The sequence below is a fragment of the Xyrauchen texanus genome, chromosome 34 (genome assembly GCF_025860055.1).
Source record: "Xyrauchen texanus isolate HMW12.3.18 chromosome 34, RBS_HiC_50CHRs, whole genome shotgun sequence".
NCBI lineage: Eukaryota > Metazoa > Chordata > Actinopteri > Cypriniformes > Catostomidae > Xyrauchen > Xyrauchen texanus.
The window spans coordinates 11,926,939-11,945,281 of record NC_068309.1 but is presented as its reverse complement, the minus strand read 5'-3'; the positions used below and the strand labels follow the sequence as shown (position 1 = coordinate 11,945,281).

At 37.3% G+C, this 18,343-nt stretch overlaps 1 protein-coding gene across 2 annotated transcripts; it reads left to right on the top strand.

Annotated features, from left to right (window-relative positions):
- Window positions 1-2,322: 2,322 nt before the first annotated feature.
- LOC127627507 (glutamine synthetase-like) lies at window positions 2,323-8,416 on the top strand. 2 transcript variants are annotated; one of them, XM_052103915.1, is made up of 7 exons: window positions 2,323-2,407; window positions 4,117-4,315; window positions 4,410-4,571; window positions 5,638-5,784; window positions 5,961-6,088; window positions 6,171-6,370; window positions 7,241-8,416. In XM_052103915.1, the coding sequence occupies exons 2-7, from the start codon at window positions 4,147-4,149 to the stop codon at window positions 7,548-7,550; spliced, it is 1,116 nt and encodes a 371-aa protein (XP_051959875.1). In that variant the 5' UTR covers window positions 2,323-2,407; window positions 4,117-4,146; the 3' UTR covers window positions 7,551-8,416. The 2 variants fall into 2 exon arrangements, with proteins under 2 accessions (XP_051959875.1, XP_051959874.1); XM_052103914.1 differs by having other exon boundaries at window positions 5,916-6,088.
- The last annotated feature ends 9,927 nt before the right edge of the window (window positions 8,417-18,343 follow it).

Here is an 18,343-nt window from a genome sequence, read left to right as displayed (position 1 = left end):
CTTTTACCCCTTAGTGTGGGGTAAAAGTCTCCCTTGCCACTTTTTTTTTTTTTTTTTTTTTTTAAATACAACCCTCTGTTATTATTTATTTTTACATAAATTATGTTGCCCCATTAATATTCAGTATTTATATACAGTATAACCTGTACATAAAACTTAAAGCCTTTAAGATCACGAGACACATACATTAATTTGTTCTAACTTTTGGTAGTTTACAGTATGTGTGGTTGCCTTCATACAGTGGACTACTTTCTTACCCCCAGTGCCTGTGTCTGTCATGGAGTGTGGAAAGTCTGTGGCCAGCCAGGGCAGACCAAGAAATGAGACTTGAAGAAAAGTGGACATATCATCATCAGGAAAGCATAAGAAGATATCCATATACCTTCATTTGAGTTTCATCCTTCCAGCACTGTGACTGCACACTGAAGCTTGCTGGGCCTTTCACACATTCATTTTATTGTAATTTTAACTAGTGGTAATGGGCCAAATTTACATATCTCTCAATTACTGTAACTGTGGACATCTCTAATTAAAGCGGATGTGTGTTAAAAATGCTTTCATCTATCCCCCACTATGTAAAGTGCTTTGTGTGTCTAAAAAGTTATATATAAATGGAAGGAATTATTATTATTATTATTATTATTATCATTATTATTATTATTATCATTATCCCAACTTAATAAGCAGAGACAATTACAGGTAAGCCATTTAAGTTCAATTCTCCCATAAATTGTAAACTCTGTTGCTCTGTTGCTATCAAAACTTTGCCCTTTTTGTTTGAGCAGCCCAACGCAACTTTGGCTCAACCAAAGGTGTGAGTTTGGGGCGGGGCTATCTTTTTAGAATGAGGTTGTCTGAATACTGGAAAACCTGCACTGTAAAATCTAATTAGTTGACCTTAGACAAGGTTCAGACCCTAGCAAAGATGTCCTGGGAACTGTGATCACAAATTTGCTCATGTGCACCTGAGCATGGAATTTATTCCCAGAGTGCTTGAAAGAGACTTTCCCAAAAATGAATCGATGCCATATAACTTTGAAAATTTTAATTGCTAAATGATGACAAATTAGATTTGCAAGCTTGAGTTTTATGTGATTCTTAAAATGTTTTATCAATATTTCTGCACTTAACGTCAACGTATTGAAAACAAATTGCAGTTAATTGTTTTGTATGTTACAAGTCTTGTATCTTGTGCACTCAGCACATGCTAAAAAAGTGTTCTCCAGTGTGTTAGCCAGGATAATCTCATTTAAAAGGTTTCCTAGCATCTTCATGTTCATCTTCGATCCTGTCTGATCAGAAAGGTTTTAATTTACTCTTTAATATGCCAGCAAGTAGATGTCTTAGTTATAAACATGTAAATACATAGATTTGAACTAAACTATGAGGACACTAAATGCTAAGTAGGCTATATAAACAGCATACAATTTTGGGTGTTTTGTTTTACTTTTATTTTTCTCTGTATATTACAACAAATATGTGTTTTGTTAGTGACATTTTATTTGCATCAGTGTTTGTTCATGGGGATTTTTTACAGATGCCAGTGAAATAATCAGCTTTAGTAATCAGGTAATTTACAGGCTTGCTATGGCCAGTTTAGCAGGTTTCCAACAGGGACATCTTGCCTGTATTTTTGGCTCATCAGAAATTAATTGAACTGTAAAAACTCTGGTCCTCTGTGCCTTCTTTGTGCTGATCTTTCCCTTGACAGTGGAAACCTGCTAAGTAAAAAATCATCACATTAGCCATAGTGTGTAAATGTTGTGTGCATGGGAACTGAGCTGAGAATATTGTCCCTGCGAGTAGATTTATTTGTTTTTGAAAATACTGCACTCTCAGAAATAGGTACAGGTATAAAGCCGTAACTGGGGTGGTACCCTTTTTAAATATATCTTTATACCCTTAAGGATACCTAGTTGAGCAAAACACATACATTTACCTTTGAAGGTACACAATAAGTCCTTATGATACAATTATGTACCCAAAATGAGTTATAAAAATTAACTAGAGGCACATAGAAGGTCCCCTTGAAGGTACCACCCCAGTGATGGTTCTTTTACCTTTAAACGTAATTTATTTTGTGTGGCGACTGAGGCTAGCATTCTGCCGAACAATTTCTGTTGTATGTCGCATAGCTTTACTTTTATCTTTCTCCATAATCACAGGTCTTTGCTGAGAATTGCTTTGAAAGACAAAGCAAATGCACACAATTGCCACAACAATGCAGAATGTTTAGTTGAATATGCAGGTTTATGTTTTGTCATCTCAGGGTGTATTGGGGGTTGGAAATCATGAATCAGACATCTTTATATCTTGATTACAGGATGCATTAAACTTGACTGTTTCAACAAGCAGGCTTCAGTGTTCATTTGAAGTGGATCCAATTACATCTTATAAACTTCTCTGAGTGAGTACTCTGTTTTAATTGATTGGTACATTTATGAACACACATATAATACTTATATCATAACATACTGTAATGCTGTCACTATATAAATGCACTGTACAATTCTTTGAATTGTTTAATATATATACACACACACACACACACACACACACACACGCATAGTACTGTGAAAAGGTTTTAGGTACTTGTGAAAACTGTTGCATAGTCTTCAAAAATAATTACTATCATTTATCACTTAATATCATACAAATTCCAGTAAACATAAAAAAAGCAAAATCAATATTCGGTGTCACAACCTTGGCACCAATTCTCCTAGGTACACCTGGACACAAGCTTCTTAGAGAATTCGCCACAGTTAATTGCAGTCTCAATTGCTTCTGTCTCTTTGTGTAATCTCAGACTAACACAATGTTCAGTGGGGGGGCTTTGTGGGGGCTATGGCATCTGTTACAGGGCTCTCTGTTCTTCTATTCTAATCTTTTTTATTTGCAAATGTAATGTTTGGGAGTCAAACATTTAGATTTCCTATTAACACACTAAAGCTGTAGATATAAATAAGCATCTTAAGACAAATGCTTTTGTGAAACATCTAATGTGCCTTTTGCAGAGTACTCTGTGTGTGTGTGTGTGTGTATGTCTAATATATATATATATATATATATATATACGCCAAAATATATAATATTTAAATACCAATCATGTAACTCTAGCCATTGGAATTTGTTCTTATATGGTAAAATATTTTAATATGTACAACACTGAAGGGTGCAGCACATAGAATTGTATAGAAAGGAAAACACTTTTATAAAGCTTAAATATTAAGCTGTGCCCTAAATCTTGTATTGCAACTTTTACTATTTCTTGATGCTCTCTAAGAATGAAATATTTTATTAACAAATATACAGTATATGGTTATATTTGACCATTGTCTACGTAGTAGAAACATTGTGTATCGTGTTGATTTGTGTAACAGCATTAAGTCTTTGAATATTAGAGCTAGCCTTATAATTCCTTTAATCAATTAATCGTGTTTATTTTTACAGCACATTTAAAAACAACACATATTGACCACAGCACTTTACAGAAGAGAAATAAATAAAAAAAACACTATCATACAAATATCACGCTCAAACATATAGGCTACACAATAACAACTAAACTAAATACAGTTATGCACAATAGGCACGCTCATAGGCAAAGGAGAAAAGATGAGTCTTCAAATTAGATTTAAAAGCATCAAATCCTTGTAATTCCTTGAAAAAGCACATTGCAAACCTTGTTTTTGTCATTATGTTATCAACAATCCATTTTACTTGTCACAATAATTTCTGTCAATTCAACTAAATTTTAAGAGGTTTCAGAGTTTTAACTAAATGTATTTAATCAGTTATTTCAGAAAATATAAAAGTGGTTATAAAAGTACAATGAACTTAAATGCTGTAATTTTGTTACCTCTGATTTTACTTAAAAAATGTAGGGCAGCAAATTACACTTCTTACGGTATAATATTTATGCTGTTTTAATGAACACCTAACCTGCTGTTTGAAACCGCACGCACAATCTTTATGCAAATTCTTGAAATGTTTAATAATCAAAAGACAATAATCAAAGAGTAAAACCCTTTAAGGATTAAAAAACAAAAAAAAGATAAACCATCAGACAAACACAATATAGTTTCATTTTAATGTTTTTTTGTTTTGTCTTTCCAGATTCACTGTTTACTGTAAATCTGGTCCAGCATGTCTTACTTATCTGACAGCTCTGTTCTCAACAAGGCCCTGCGCCAGCAATACCTCAGTTTACCTCAGGGAGACTTCTGTCAGGTCACTTATATCTGGATCGACGGCTCTGGAGAGGGTCTGCGTAGCAAGACTCGAACCATGGATACTGAACCGAAGAGCATAGTTGGTATTGTTTCAGCTTGAGTTCATGTTTCATTTTCTTTTGATGAAATATCCCCAATGTGTTGCTTATCCTGGGTTTGGCTCCTGGTCTTTGGCAGATCTACCAGAATGGAACTTCGATGGTTCCAGTACAGGGCAGGCTGTAGGATCCAACAGTGACATGCTTCTGATTCCAGTTAGCATTTTCAGGGACCCCTTCCTTTTGGACCCTAACAAACTAGTCCTGTGTGAGGTGCTCAAGCACACCAGAGAAGCTGCAGGTATAACAGATATATGATTCTGTAGCTCAACTGGTAGAGCATGGCACTAACAATAGCAGGTCATGGGTTCCATTCACCAGGAACACATATAATGATAAAATTAAATGCACTGTAAGTCACTTTGGATAAAAGTCTCTGCCAAATGCATAAATGTTGAGTGTAAATGTGGACATGAATGGAAATGGTTTGAAGACATCTAAGGCATAAGAAACTATTAAAGAAACGGAAATACAACAAGTGAGAGTAGGCTTGATTTATAAAGACATTTTCTGTAAAGGCACATATACCTTAAACTCTCTTTGACAAAAAAGCTGAACATTTCTACCGTTTAAATACTATCCAAGTAAGGGACAATCTACGGTGAGTCATTATCAAAAAATAAACCCAGACGGGTGAACAGGACCCAGACACAACTTATTACATACCAAATATAATTAAATGGACATGGAATAATTTTTTATGTTGAAATTATGTTATTATGTGAGAAGAGACATCACCCTCCGCTTTGCCTCAAAGTTCTATGCCGTGAAAATGACTGTGACTGATCATTACACCGCATAAAAAGATAGTTCACCCAAAAATGAAAATTCTCTCTTCATTTACTCACCCTCATGCCATCCCAGATGTTTATGACTTTCTTTCTTCACATCAACACAAACAAAGATTTTTAGAAGAATATCTCAGCTCTGTCAGGCCATAAAATGCAAGTGAATGGTGATCAGACCTTTGAAGCTCCAAAAAGGAGAAAAAGTCATCATAAACATAATCCATCATACTCCAGTGGTTTAATCAATGTCTTCTGAAGCGATCCAGTTGGTTTTGGGTGAGAACAGACCAAAATATAACACCTTTTTTGCTGTACATCTTGCTATGTAGTCTCTAAGCATGATCATGATTTCAAGATCGATTACACTTCCTAGTGCTTGACGCTTGCACAGGGTGCTAGATGGCACAATAGACATTGTAGCTTACTTGTAAGGATCCTTCTCAGGATCGGAACAGTAGGAAAAATTACTCTGAATACCGGGATGGCTGGTGAAATTTCACTTTCAATTTATTCTCTTAGAATCTAACCATCGTAACAACTGTAACAAGGTCATGGAGAAGGTCAAAGAGGTCCACCCTTGGTTTGGCATGGAGCAAGAGTATACACTATTTGGAGTGGATGGACACCCTTTCGGCTGGCCTAGACTTGGTTACCCCAAGCCACAAGGTTAAAGAGAATGTGAATGTTATCATGAGTGCACTTATTAGTATTTTTTACCCATAGAATTAAACCAGCTGTATTTTTCTACTTAAGTTTATTATTTATTTTTTCTGGTCTGGAACCTTTCTGACACCTAGGGACAGAATTCCTTCTGAATCTGAAATCTGACTCTCATCTGTCAGGTCCATATTACTGCAGTGTTGGTGCTGACAGGGCCTTTGGCAGAGACATTGTGGAGTGCCATTATAAAGCCTGTCTGTATGCTGGCATCAAAATTTGTGGCACTAATGCGGAGGTCATGCCCTCTCAGGTAACTGCCATGACGATATAGTAATCTGATTAGTATCTCCATGTTCTGGACGCCCAGTATTGATAGTTTGCTCTTTCTGCAGTGGGAGTTCCAGGTGGGACCATGTGAAGGTATTGAGCTGGGAGATCATCTGTGGATGGCCCGTTTCGTTCTAAACAGGGTGTGTGAAGACTTTGGGGTGGTGGCCACTTTAGATCCAAAACCCATGAAAGGAGATTGGAATGGAGCTGGTTGCCACGTCAATGTGAGCACTGTGCACACCAGAGAGGAAGGAGGGATTGGGTATGTACTCAGCGAGATTAGAGACTTAAAAGGATAGTTCACCCTAAAATGAAATATTTATCATCATTTACTCACCCTCATGCCATCTCAGATGTGTATGTATTCTTTCTTCTGCTGAACACAAACGAAGATTTATAGAAAAATATCTCAGCTCTGTTGGTCCATACAATGCAAGTGAATGGGTACTAACATTTTTAAGTTCCAAAAAGCACATAAATGCAACATAAAAGTAATCCATACAACTCCAGTGGTTAAATCCATAATTTCAGAAGCGATAGAGAAGTTGTGGGTGAAAAACAGATACATATTTAAGTCCTTTTTTACAATCAATACCCACTTTCACATTCTTCTTTTGTTGTCGTTTTTGGTAATTCGCACTCTTTGTGCATACCGCCACCTATTGGGCAGAAGGAGAATTTATCAAATCCAAAAAGGATTGCCTTGTACTACAGGTCAATGATAGGCTTATGTTCAATAATATGGAAATAAACAATATATTGCCTTCTAAAGACGCTTTTTGTATTGTCATATCAATGCTGTACTTGTCATCCACAAATAATTGTATATATTTGATTTATTTAAACTATTATATTTTTTTGTAAATATTATATTTGTAATTATTTAAATATTATTATTTATCATTATTAAAACATTATATATTGAATAATTTTTATTTGGGAGCTTTTCTCTACAAATATTGATATATGCAATTCATTGCGATCAATTAATCTTCATATCACAGAATTAATCCGATTACAATTTTTTATCCATTAACAGCACTAATTAAAATGTTAAAGAACAACATAGAGAGAGAGAATGTTATTGTGTTTTGCCCCCATCTGATCCCCATAATCCTCCCCTCTACATTAGACATATCGAGAAAGCCATCGAGAAACTGAGAAAGCGTCATGCAGAGCATATTCGAGTCTACGACCCACAAAATGGTGAGGATAACAAGCGCCGCCTTACAGGTCTTCATGAGACCCAAAGCATCCATGAATTCTCCGCAGGTGTTGCTAACCGAGGGGCCAGCATCCGCATCCCCCGCCAGGTTGCTCAGGACAAATGTGGTTACTTTGAGGATCGCCGTCCTGCTGCCAACTGTGACCCATATGCCGTGACCTGCGCAATCGCCCACACCTGCATGCTGGAGGAGGAAGACGTCCATGAATTGGAATAATACATTCTACACAGGGTTGTGAGGGTTACTGTTACAGATTACTGATTATTTAACAATAAAGGCAATCAGAAACGTAATCCAATTACAGCAATTTGAAAGTAATGTAATCAGATTACTTTTCACTACTTTTTCATTACCACAAGGGCACATATGTAAATAAAGTCAAGATAAAATCAATATGATCTCTAAAACATTAAATTATGCCTTGAATGCAAACAGAACATGTTTGATTAACATCATGAGTACTGTTGTAACTGTTATCTAAGTTAAAGAAACATGTACACTACCCTACCAAGAAAACAGAAAATGAGCCGTTAATGTAGAGCAACTCAGTATTTTAAAGAAATCAGTCTGCTACAGAAAAATAACATTTATCATAAAGCAAATACAATCATAACAGATGCACTGAATTATGTTTTGGTTAACATTCAACTAAATCTGACAGGATATCCTCAGATTCAAAAACACTGCAAAGTGTATTTCTACCATGCTGCAGTTAGTGTGTACAGGCAATTGTAATTTGCACTATTCATTAACTTCAGACTGTTTTCAATAGGTAGATCACATGTTAACATCATCATCGTTATTATTGTCATAATTAAATGCTGGACAGTGTCTTTCCTCTGCTTACTCATGATCCAAAGTCAAACATCACCAGCTAACAGTTTATTGCTGATTTATATGTTTATGTTTAAGGAGGATTAAAAAAAGTTTTGATTCCAAAAAGAAAACAAAATCTAGTTTTAAAGAATAGATCTAAACAGATTTAAACTTTGTGTGCCTTTTCAATTACTTATGCCTAATTACTATAAGTGTTGAATATGTTACATTTACCTGTTCTCAAGTGTTCATTAAAATCAGATAAATTCTTCATTGAACTTTCTTTCCTAAGAACTTAAAACACATTTTCAATTAATCTGGTATTTATGTGTACAATTTGGATTTGTTAATAATGATCAGGGATGCAAAATCATGAGAAGTGAAAAAACAAGTCATAACAGGTTTTCCAGGGATATTGTTTCAGTTAATTTTTGTATTTTGTTGTATTCAAAACTTTTTTCCCTGTAAAGGCAATTCTAAAAAAAATTCTAAACACATTATAAATGTTAGAAATGTATTGCTAAAACATATTACAAAGACTGTGAACTGTGAAGGACTGAATTGTGGAGTTAGACCGTTAAACAGTTTTTCACCATTGCTATTTTCCGGATTTTTTGGGCGGGGCTAAAACGGGGGCTCGATGGCTTGGTAAAACCTAATAAACTGCTAGGAGCATCCATTCCGGCTGTAGCGGTGACAGTTGAGTGTGTGTGGCGACGGCAGCTTTCCCGCGAGTGGGCGTGGTTTCAGCGCAGTCAGCGGACACGCCCCCAGCGTTTGAGAGCAGAGACCATTGCTCATTTTTTCAAGATTTTGATAGCTTATTTTATGTACTTGCCGACTTTTTTTATCATTCAAATTTGGCTGGGTGGCTAATAACACATTTTTCTGTGATATGACAAACTCAGAACACATACTTAATTTTGACTTTACAGGGACTTTAAATTATGAAGGTTTAAGCACTGTTCATCTGGGGGAGGGGTCATTTTGCATCTTCAATAAGGAATGGAACAACATAGCTTACAGGACGTCCTGGCTAATATAGTACAGTTCAACATCAGTTTACATTTTTATAACAGTTTATAGTTTATCAAAAGTGTTTTCTGTGCCGTCTTGCTCGAATGATTACATAGGGTGACCATACGTCCTCTTTTTTCCCCGGACATGTCCTCTTTTTCGGACCTTAAAAATGCGTCCGGCCGGGATTTCTGCTTTGTGTCAGTTGCTAATAAAGGTGCAAGTGATTTAGAAGCACTCATTAGCTCTGCGAAGCATAAAGGTGAAAGTTCATCAGGTAAATTAACGGACTACTTTTTGCGACCAGGTAAAATTGTTATCAGAGTAATTCATTTTCCATGGCCGTTCAAAATAATATTAATAGTAAATGAAGGTACACTCATGCCATCAAATTTATATTAGTACATGGACATTCAAGAGAATATTGGAATTTTGTATTTATTTATATATATTTATGCTATGCTAATAGTGTTTTTTTCAAAACCAGAATATGGTCACCCTAGATTACAGCCATATTAGGATACAAGAGACCATGGCCAGATGTAGGGATGGGCTGAGCCCACCCAAACTTGAGTCTTGCCCACCCATTCAAATGTTTGGCAAACACAGCATTAAATAAAATATTATATTTTTTACGATTTGTGCACTGGTTAAAAGCAATTTGGGGGTGGACTATGTGGGCTGTAGACAACCCCAACCAGTGACATTGGCTCAGACTGCAGGCAAATCTGATTTTTTCTCAAATCAGCAGACTGTCTGCACTATTAGTTGCAAGTGATCAAATCAGATTTGCGCATTCAGACATAATAAACCTATCAGCATCGTGTAATGAAGGTTGGATGTTAGAGGTGTCTCAAGGAGGGAAAATATGAGGGAGACACATGAGACAAACAGGTGTTAGCATTTCAACCTGTATTTAATAAAATGTCCAAAAAAGAATGCTACCTCCACCACATACATGAAGGTGAGTGGGGAAGCGTATAGGCCTAACAACCAACTCAGTCACACAAAATAAAAGGAAAACAAAAAGAAATACAAGTGGAGAGCAACTATCTCCTCACATCCTCCATTTTACACATCCCTCTCTTACGCTCTCTCTGTCTGTGCAGCTGTATCATGCCCCATAATCTTCTTCTTCTTTAGGTTTTATGACGGGTTGCGAACCAACTTAATAGCTGCATACCGCCACCTTCTGTGATGGAGTGTGAAGATAATGAAATCTACATGTCTCCATATTCCCTATATCTTATATTTTAATCCACTGCTCCTAATAAATCTCATTATTGCATTAATTTGTTTCCCCACATTTGGACCCTCATTTAAGATATTGCTTATTATGAATTCTTGACTTCCTAAGGTGTGTAATTCTTCCTTAAGACTCCTGCTTTCTCTTTCATAAGCAGGACATACCATCAACACATGCTCTACTGTTTCCTCTATTGCACAAACCTCATATAAACCTGTATTATGTTTCCCTATGATGTGTGATGTATAGTTAAGATTCGAATGTCCTGTTCTTAGATGTGTGAATATAACTTGTTCCATTCTACTTACGTTATGAATGATTGTACTTTTTTTTAATGTTCCTTTGTACCTTATGATAATGCCTTCCTGTTTGACATGAATCTTAATAAGTGTGCCATTTCCTATTGCATGCTTCCAATACTACTGTGTACTGGTCGGTGCTGCACTATCTCTCACTGTGCCTATTGTCCTGATATTGTACTGTCCCATACTTTTTGCACACGTTTGCACGTGCACTTTATATAGGTATGTTATTTAGTCTGTGTAGTCTCATGTGGTTCTGTGTTTGTCCTATATTGTTTTATGTAGCACCATGGTCCTGGAGGAACATTGTCTCGTTTCACTGTGTACTGTACTAACTGTATATGGTTGAATGACAATAAAAACCACTTGACTTGACTTGACCAAATGTTTCCCTTCTGATCTGCTAAGTGAAATGTTTATACTTGGTTCATCCATCCTTAATGATTCTTTAGCCATTTTGTCTGCTTCTTCATTGCCTTGAATTCCCATATGGGCTGGTACCCACATTAAATGAATTATTATTCCTGTCTGTTTTAGTCTGTATAATGTAATCATGATTTCTATTAAAATGTCACTTCTATTTTTTTTATTTGATTTTAAACTCATAAGAACCACCACTGAATCAGAACATATTACTACTTTATCTGCTCTTACTTCATGAATCCAACCTAGTGCCATTAAGATTGCTGTCATATCAGCAGTGTATACAGATGTACCATCTGTTATTCTTCCAAACGTCCTTACTTCAAACTCTGGGATATAAAAAGCTGCCCCTGTCCTTCCGGTTTCTTGGCTATTTGAGCCATCTGTGTATACTTGAAGAAATGAATAATGCATACTTTTTATACATTCTTTAACATATATTTTTGTATTAACATCCCTTTTTTCCTTAATTCTTTCATGTAGCTTTAAGTCAATTTCAGGTTGTGTGAATAACCAAGGTGGTATCGGAGGTATTGCAACTATTGGAGCAAATAACTTTGTATCTACACCATTTTCATTAGCCCATTTCTTTATTTTCCATGCAAAGCCTTTACCTGGTGTATTTATTGTTTCCCAACTTTCAGCAAGTACTCACCTTACTGGATGATCATGTTAGTTCAAAAGATAACTCCACGTTTAGATCAAACACTTTTTTTATTGCCACTTTCCCCAAAACCAGGAACAACCATACCACCTCAAATAACTCTTCCTCTCTCCCCCGAAGAGGGGTGCTACTTCCACCCTGCTCCCACAACAGTACCCCCTTATGGCGAGATATGCCATTAAGATAACACACAGGAGTAACAATCTCCCTCTCTTTAAAGAGAAAAAAAAAACAAACAAAAAAAACGACCAGCTAACCTGTCATGGTGTATTAAATAAGAACAACAATATAACATAAAAGGTTATTAGTAAAGGGAGGGGAAACTCATGCTTGAGTTCATTTAACAGTCCAGCATCCTTCATAGAGAGCCTTAAGAAGTGAGGTTGAGGAAGCTCCCTTTTTTGTAAGACAGTCTGCAAGTTGATCTTTTGTTTCAGACCATAACACTTGACCAACCCTCTTAGTTTGGATCAGTTCTTTTATCGAACTGATTTCCAAACGCAGTCTTTTCTTAGCAACAAACTTAGTAGACTTCAGTGCATCTACAAGAGAGAAATTATCGGTGACACAGATTATGGGTACATGAGAAACAGTACAACCAGCATTCAGTTCAGAAAACAGAGTTGACAAAAAAATTGCATTATCAATCCCCTCAGACATAGCAAGCGTTTCACCTGCAAGAGTGCTTCTGACAACTCTCTTAATTCTCTTAGATTGCCATGAAATTGGAGAGAACTGCCCATTTTCACCCATCAAAACAATGAAGTACCCACCTTGAGTACCCCCATCTGAAAGATTTGCAAACGATGCATCAGTGAATGTAACCATTTTTAAGTTACTATCTTTCCCAAGCTGTTGAAAATTCAACTGAACTGACTTGGTCTTGAGTTTACAGACTACCCTGTTAGCTTCATTAATGTTCTGAACTGTAGCTTGTTTGAGAAAAGATGCCAAATTACTTGCATCAAACATGACATCAGGCCTGCTCTGTCTAGCAACCCACAGAAGTTGACCTATCTTTGACCTAAGTTGTTCTCTCTCCTCTTCTGTGAGAGGTGAAGCGGACTCTGCTGCTCGTGAAGGTGTGATATGTATGGGCTGTAGGTGCTGAATGTATGTCATTTGGTGTATTTGTACCTTCTTACCCAAAGTCACAAAATCCACACCCACATAGGAAAAGTTATTGTGAGCTTCATGACCTACATTGAACTTTGACCTAAGGTAAGGTATGACACTCTCTGAAAACAGCTGTGAACCTCCCCATATGAAATCATCAACGTGACAAGCAAGTACACCAGTTACCTTCGTGTCCTCATCAAGCCAGTAGAAAACTGCAGGGTCAACCTTAGACACAATACCTCCTGCTTCAGTCATAATGCTTTTAACTCTGTTATACCAATACAATGAGGCATCAGCTAAACCATACACACATTTTCTTAGTTTCCAAAGTGTCCCTGTGCCATTGGCCTCCAGTGGTGGTTTGATAAAAATGTCTCTGGACAGCTCCATGCCTTGTAGGAAGGCAGATTTTATGTCCATTGAGTGAAGTTCCCATTGTCTTTGACATAACACTGCCACTAGAAGTCTCAGTGACTCTGAGGCACAAGTCGGCGAGTCCTTTTGCAGCTCAGAAACTTGTAGCTCCTCAAATCCTCGTGCAACAAGTCTTGCTTTGGGAACTAATCCATTTTCAGTCTCTTTCAAAGTGCACACCCATCGAGTGGAGACGCACTTTTGTCCTTTGTCCTCAACTTCTTCAAACACCTCGTTCTGTCTCCAATTTTGTATTTCCTTTTCTTTTGCTTCATCAAAAGACACATCCTTAGTCACAAAAACATCCTCGTGTGTATCCGAATTTGAAGCCTCTTTCTGGACACGAAGATCCTCTAATTGTGACAGATCTGCTGATTCACTGTTTCCAGCTACCTCCGCAGGCTCAAGTAGCTCCAAGTTATACCAGTTCTTATATTTTCCATTGGCTTTTCCAGCACGTCCTAGCACCTTTGCTGTTTGTGAAACACCACTTGCTTGATTTCTAAATGTCACAATTTGTCCAGTCTTTATGTTAATGTTTCCAATGTCTGGTCTCTCTGCTTCTGCATTTTCAACAGCAGGTAAAGGATCATTCTCTGCGTTTTCTACATTTGTCTCTTCTTCAATGATGTCCACTGTACGTTGTCCTTGGTTATTCCCCTCAGAGACAATCTGAGGCTCTTCATTTTCATGAGTAACTTTTCTTAACCTTAGTTGGTGCACTCTGACACAGGTGCCTCCATGTCTGACAAAAACAACTGCACTATCCTGTCCAATGACCACTCCAGGCCCTTTCCATTCTGGACAGTCCACTCGTTTGTAATAAACCTTATCTCCAGGTTCGTATCGCTCGTCAGTGGGCCGTAACTGTTTCTTTAGAGCTCTCCGTATCCTCTCCGAACATTCAGCTTCTGTAAAAGCCTTTCTTGCAGCATGCAGGGCTGAAATGTGCTTAGCAACCCATTCACTCTTGGTAGTCCCCTCTAGAGCCGGTGCTTTGTCTATTAACACTGAGGGCAGATTAGGATTCTGCCCGAACACCAGCTGATGTGGACTGTACCCATGGACACTTTGCATACAGTTCTTTGCCATCAAGGCCCAGTCCATTTCAGTGCTCCAGTCACATTCAGTACTAGCTTTCACTTTCATAATGATCTCAGTTAGGGTTTGATTATGATGCTCCAACAGTCCATTGCTCCAGGGGCTGTAGGCAGGTGTTGTCTTAACTTCAATATTAAAGTTCTCGGCCATGTCTCTCACTTCTTCATTATTAAACTCGCCACCATTGTCACTGAATAGCTTTTGCGGTGGGCCATGTACACTAATCCAATCGTGGATAAAATGCTTGACAATTTCAGAAGCCCTCTTGGTGGTGAGGACACTACCAGCACTAAAACGAGTAAACTGGTCAATAATGTGTAAGTACCAGACCCCTGGCTCAAGCTCGTGCAAATCTATAGCAACTGTTTCATTATACGTAGATGCCAGTGGTAATCCGACAGCAGGTTTTGGTTTGGTTCTACAGTATTTCTGACATGCTTCACATTGGTTTATGATCTTTTGCAACAGGCTGGGGCATTCTGCGTCCTTGTTGCCAGAATTATCCATCAGTCTTAGTAGTTTGTCTGCAGAGGCATGCCCAAACTGTTTATGAAGCTTTTCCAAAACTTTCATCTTCTCACTTGTGTTCATCTTGTCTGTGATTGACAATATTTCATCTTCAACAGTTAATATCTGATCAGAGTGAGCAGGATTTTTATTTTCATTGTCCACAATGTTCACACAATAATGTCCAGAGCTTGTAAAGTCTAGTTTGACCGGCTGGTTGAACATTACTGCGCTGTCATTTTCCATGTCCAGAACGGTCCCTGCCCTTTTTAATGATGTCTTACTCAAAAGCAGGGGATGTTTACAGGTACCACTTCTGTTTCAATATTACACTTCATGTTGCCAATCTTTGCAGGAATCTTGACTCTTTTTCCTGAGTAAACTACTTTTCCATCTCCAAACTTGAAAGGCCTATGACTTTCTGCTTCTGTTTCTTTCATCATCTTTACACTTTTCTTCTGTAATACAGTACTGTAGTTGTCAAGCCACTCTTGTCCACAGACTGTCCTAGTACAAGCAGTGTCTATTATTGCTGAGCCATAACATTCGGTCATGAATATTTCTGCATCTGTCGGTGATTCTTTGGTGTACAGAGTAATATTACACTCTTCCATGTCAGTTTTATCTTCTGTAATCTTAACACTCTCACCTTTATGCGGACAATCTTTGACCCAGTGATATGTACTTTGGCACACTGCACATTTCGATCGCCGTCCGTACTTATCTAGCGGGTTAGTACCGGGCTGTGGAGTTTTCTGGTGAGCGCTTTGCTGCCAGGACTTACTTTTCTGCCGTCGCTGCTCTGTCACAAACACGGACTCCTGGCTGATACTTTGTGCTGCCGCGCTCGTTTTTCTGCCAAATATTCTCTTCAGAGCGGACTTCATCGAGGCATAAGTTAAGTCAGTGCATGCAGTTAGAGCCAACTGCCTATCCGTCGTATCCAAACACGCAGTATCCAAAAGCTTAAAAGCTAAAACTGCGTCGGTAGCTCCATGTTGTACTTTTTCATCCGAGAATAGCGCTGTTCGAAATCAATAATATAGTCCGCCATGGACATGTTCGCTTCTTTCATAATCCGGTCGAAATCTGAGTAAGCATCGTAGATCCTGTCCTTTTCCTCTTTAAGGAACAAAGCATCCAGTTTCACTAACAAAGTGGTCATTCCAGTGTCTTTATTTAGATCATCTACCGGAATTTCCATCGCTGTATCCCGCGCCCTTCCTGATAGCGCCAGGGCGACGGCAAGAGCTTGTTTTTTTTTTTCCAAATCGGTAACTCTGGTCCAAATGTTGACTTCATTCTTCCAGCTTTCGTAGGGTTTTCCTTCTTCAAACGTTGGTGGAACCCTGTAGTTAGCAGCCATCCTCTGCTACCAATGTTAGTTCAAAAGATAACTCCACTTTTAGATCAAACACTTTTTTATTGCCACTTTCCCCAAAACCAGGAACAACCATACCACCTCAAATAACTCTTCCTCTCTCCCCCGAAGAGGGGTGCTACTTCCACCCTGCTCCCACAACAGTACCCCCTTATGGCGAGATATGCCATTAAGATAACACACAGGAGTAACAGATCATTGTTTTGTCCCTGAAGATTAATCCAGTATGCCATAGCTAGTTTCTCTCTTCTTATATACAGTAGCATTTCTGATGTTTCCACCTGTAATGCTGCAATTGGCGTAGTTTTAACTGCTCTTAAAATGAGTCTTAATGCTTTAGCTTGCATTATATCTAGTTCCTTTAGCATCGTTACAGACGCAGATTCATATACAATACAACCATAGTCTAGTACTGATCGCATAAGTCCAACATATATACCTTTTAATGATTGTTTGTCTGTCTAAATATTTGTGAGGTAAAGACCATACGACCCACGTCAGACATGCTTGTGTCGTGTATCGGGTGTATTGCGTAATAAAAGTAAAATGTTAGGTCAATGTGTCAAGTTAAATTTGTCTTTTTATCTTGAGATCCCTTAGTTCACATTTATGCTCCTTCAAGTGTTTTGAACGCAAGAAGGTAACACACGTTTGTGTTGTGTGTCCGCTGAAGGGTTGTTTATGTTTTGTTCACTGTAATAAACTGTGTGTTGCTCACAAAGCTGAACTTTCACTTACTGCCCTCTGGAGTAAACAGATGGTATTACAAGCTTGCATTTCTCAGGAATTTCTCAGGAAAGCATTGCGATAAAATCCGTTATAAAAGCGTTATTTTTTGTAAAATTAATCGCACGTTATTAACGCGTTAAATTGACAGCCCTAATATATATATTATTTTAATATGAGAACAAGAATGTTTATTTTATAATTAATATTGTACTATACTATGTACTTAATAATACCTGATAGAGGCTCTTACAAGTGTTCGATTTAAGAAATACATTTAATAATAATAATCCTTTATTAGATTATGTTCCCTTTCTCATTTTTTTATTTCTCCCTTTAATCCTCTGTTTTTCGTTGTTTCACTTAACACTAGGGGTCTAAGAGATTCTGTTAAAAGAAAATATTTTTTTCTTTTTTGTAAAAATGAAAAAGCACAATGTTTCCTTCTTCAAGAAACCCATTCTAATGTCATGGATGAAAAATTCTGGTCAAACCAATGGGGAGACAAAATATTTTATTGTTATGGCACGAATAAGTCAGCAGGTGTTGCTATACTACTAAACAATTTTCCTGGGGAAATGTTAACTACTATCCGGGATACTGGTGGCCATTGGATTGTTTGTGTAGTCGAAGTAGATGATAATTTTCTGATCTTAGGAAATATATATGGGTATAACAACCTTAACCAAAACAAAACTATGTATACTGAAATTACTGAAGCAGTAAAGGATCTATGTCAAAGATATCCTACTAATAATTGTATATTTGGAGGTGATTTTAACATGGTAATTGATGAATGGCTTGATAGATCTCCTTCAAAATATCAAAGATACCGTTACAATCCTGTATTGCTTGATTTTTGTAGTGTATTTAAATTGAAAGATGCACGGCGCACAAAAAACCCTGGTCCCCAAGTTTTCAACTGGATGGTTCAATCCAATCAAGAATAGATTTTTGGTTAGTATCTGAAAATAGGCCTAATCTGGAGTCAAGCTCTATAATTTCTGCAGCACCTCTTAACAGATCACTGTATGGTTAAATTATTTATAAACCTACAAACACTTATTTAAGGAAAAAAGGATATTGGAAATTGAACTCAAACCTCCTAAATGATGAACCCATTTGTCAAGAAATTATAGCATCAATCAATTATATAATTGAAGATTCAAATGTTTTAATTTATAGAGATAAATGGGAATATTTAAAATATAGGTACGTCAGATTTCTATATCAAAGGGTAAACTATTAAGCAGAACTAGTAAAAAAAGAGAAATGGAAATCATTAAGGAAATA

What these genes read in the sequence shown, in the direction of transcription:
- LOC127627507 (XM_052103914.1), top strand. Translation starts at nt 4,147, where the DNA reads ATGTCTTACTTATCTGACAGCTCTGTTCTCAACAAGGCCCTGCGCCAG. An exon ending in GCACACCAGAGAAGCTGCAG is followed by an intron (nt 4,572 to 5,637) that starts GTATAACAGATA and finishes TTATTCTCTTAG; the next exon opens with AATCTAACCATCGTAACAAC. An exon ending in TGGTTACCCCAAGCCACAAG is followed by an intron (nt 5,785 to 5,915) that starts GTTAAAGAGAAT and finishes TCTGACACCTAG; the next exon opens with GGACAGAATTCCTTCTGAAT.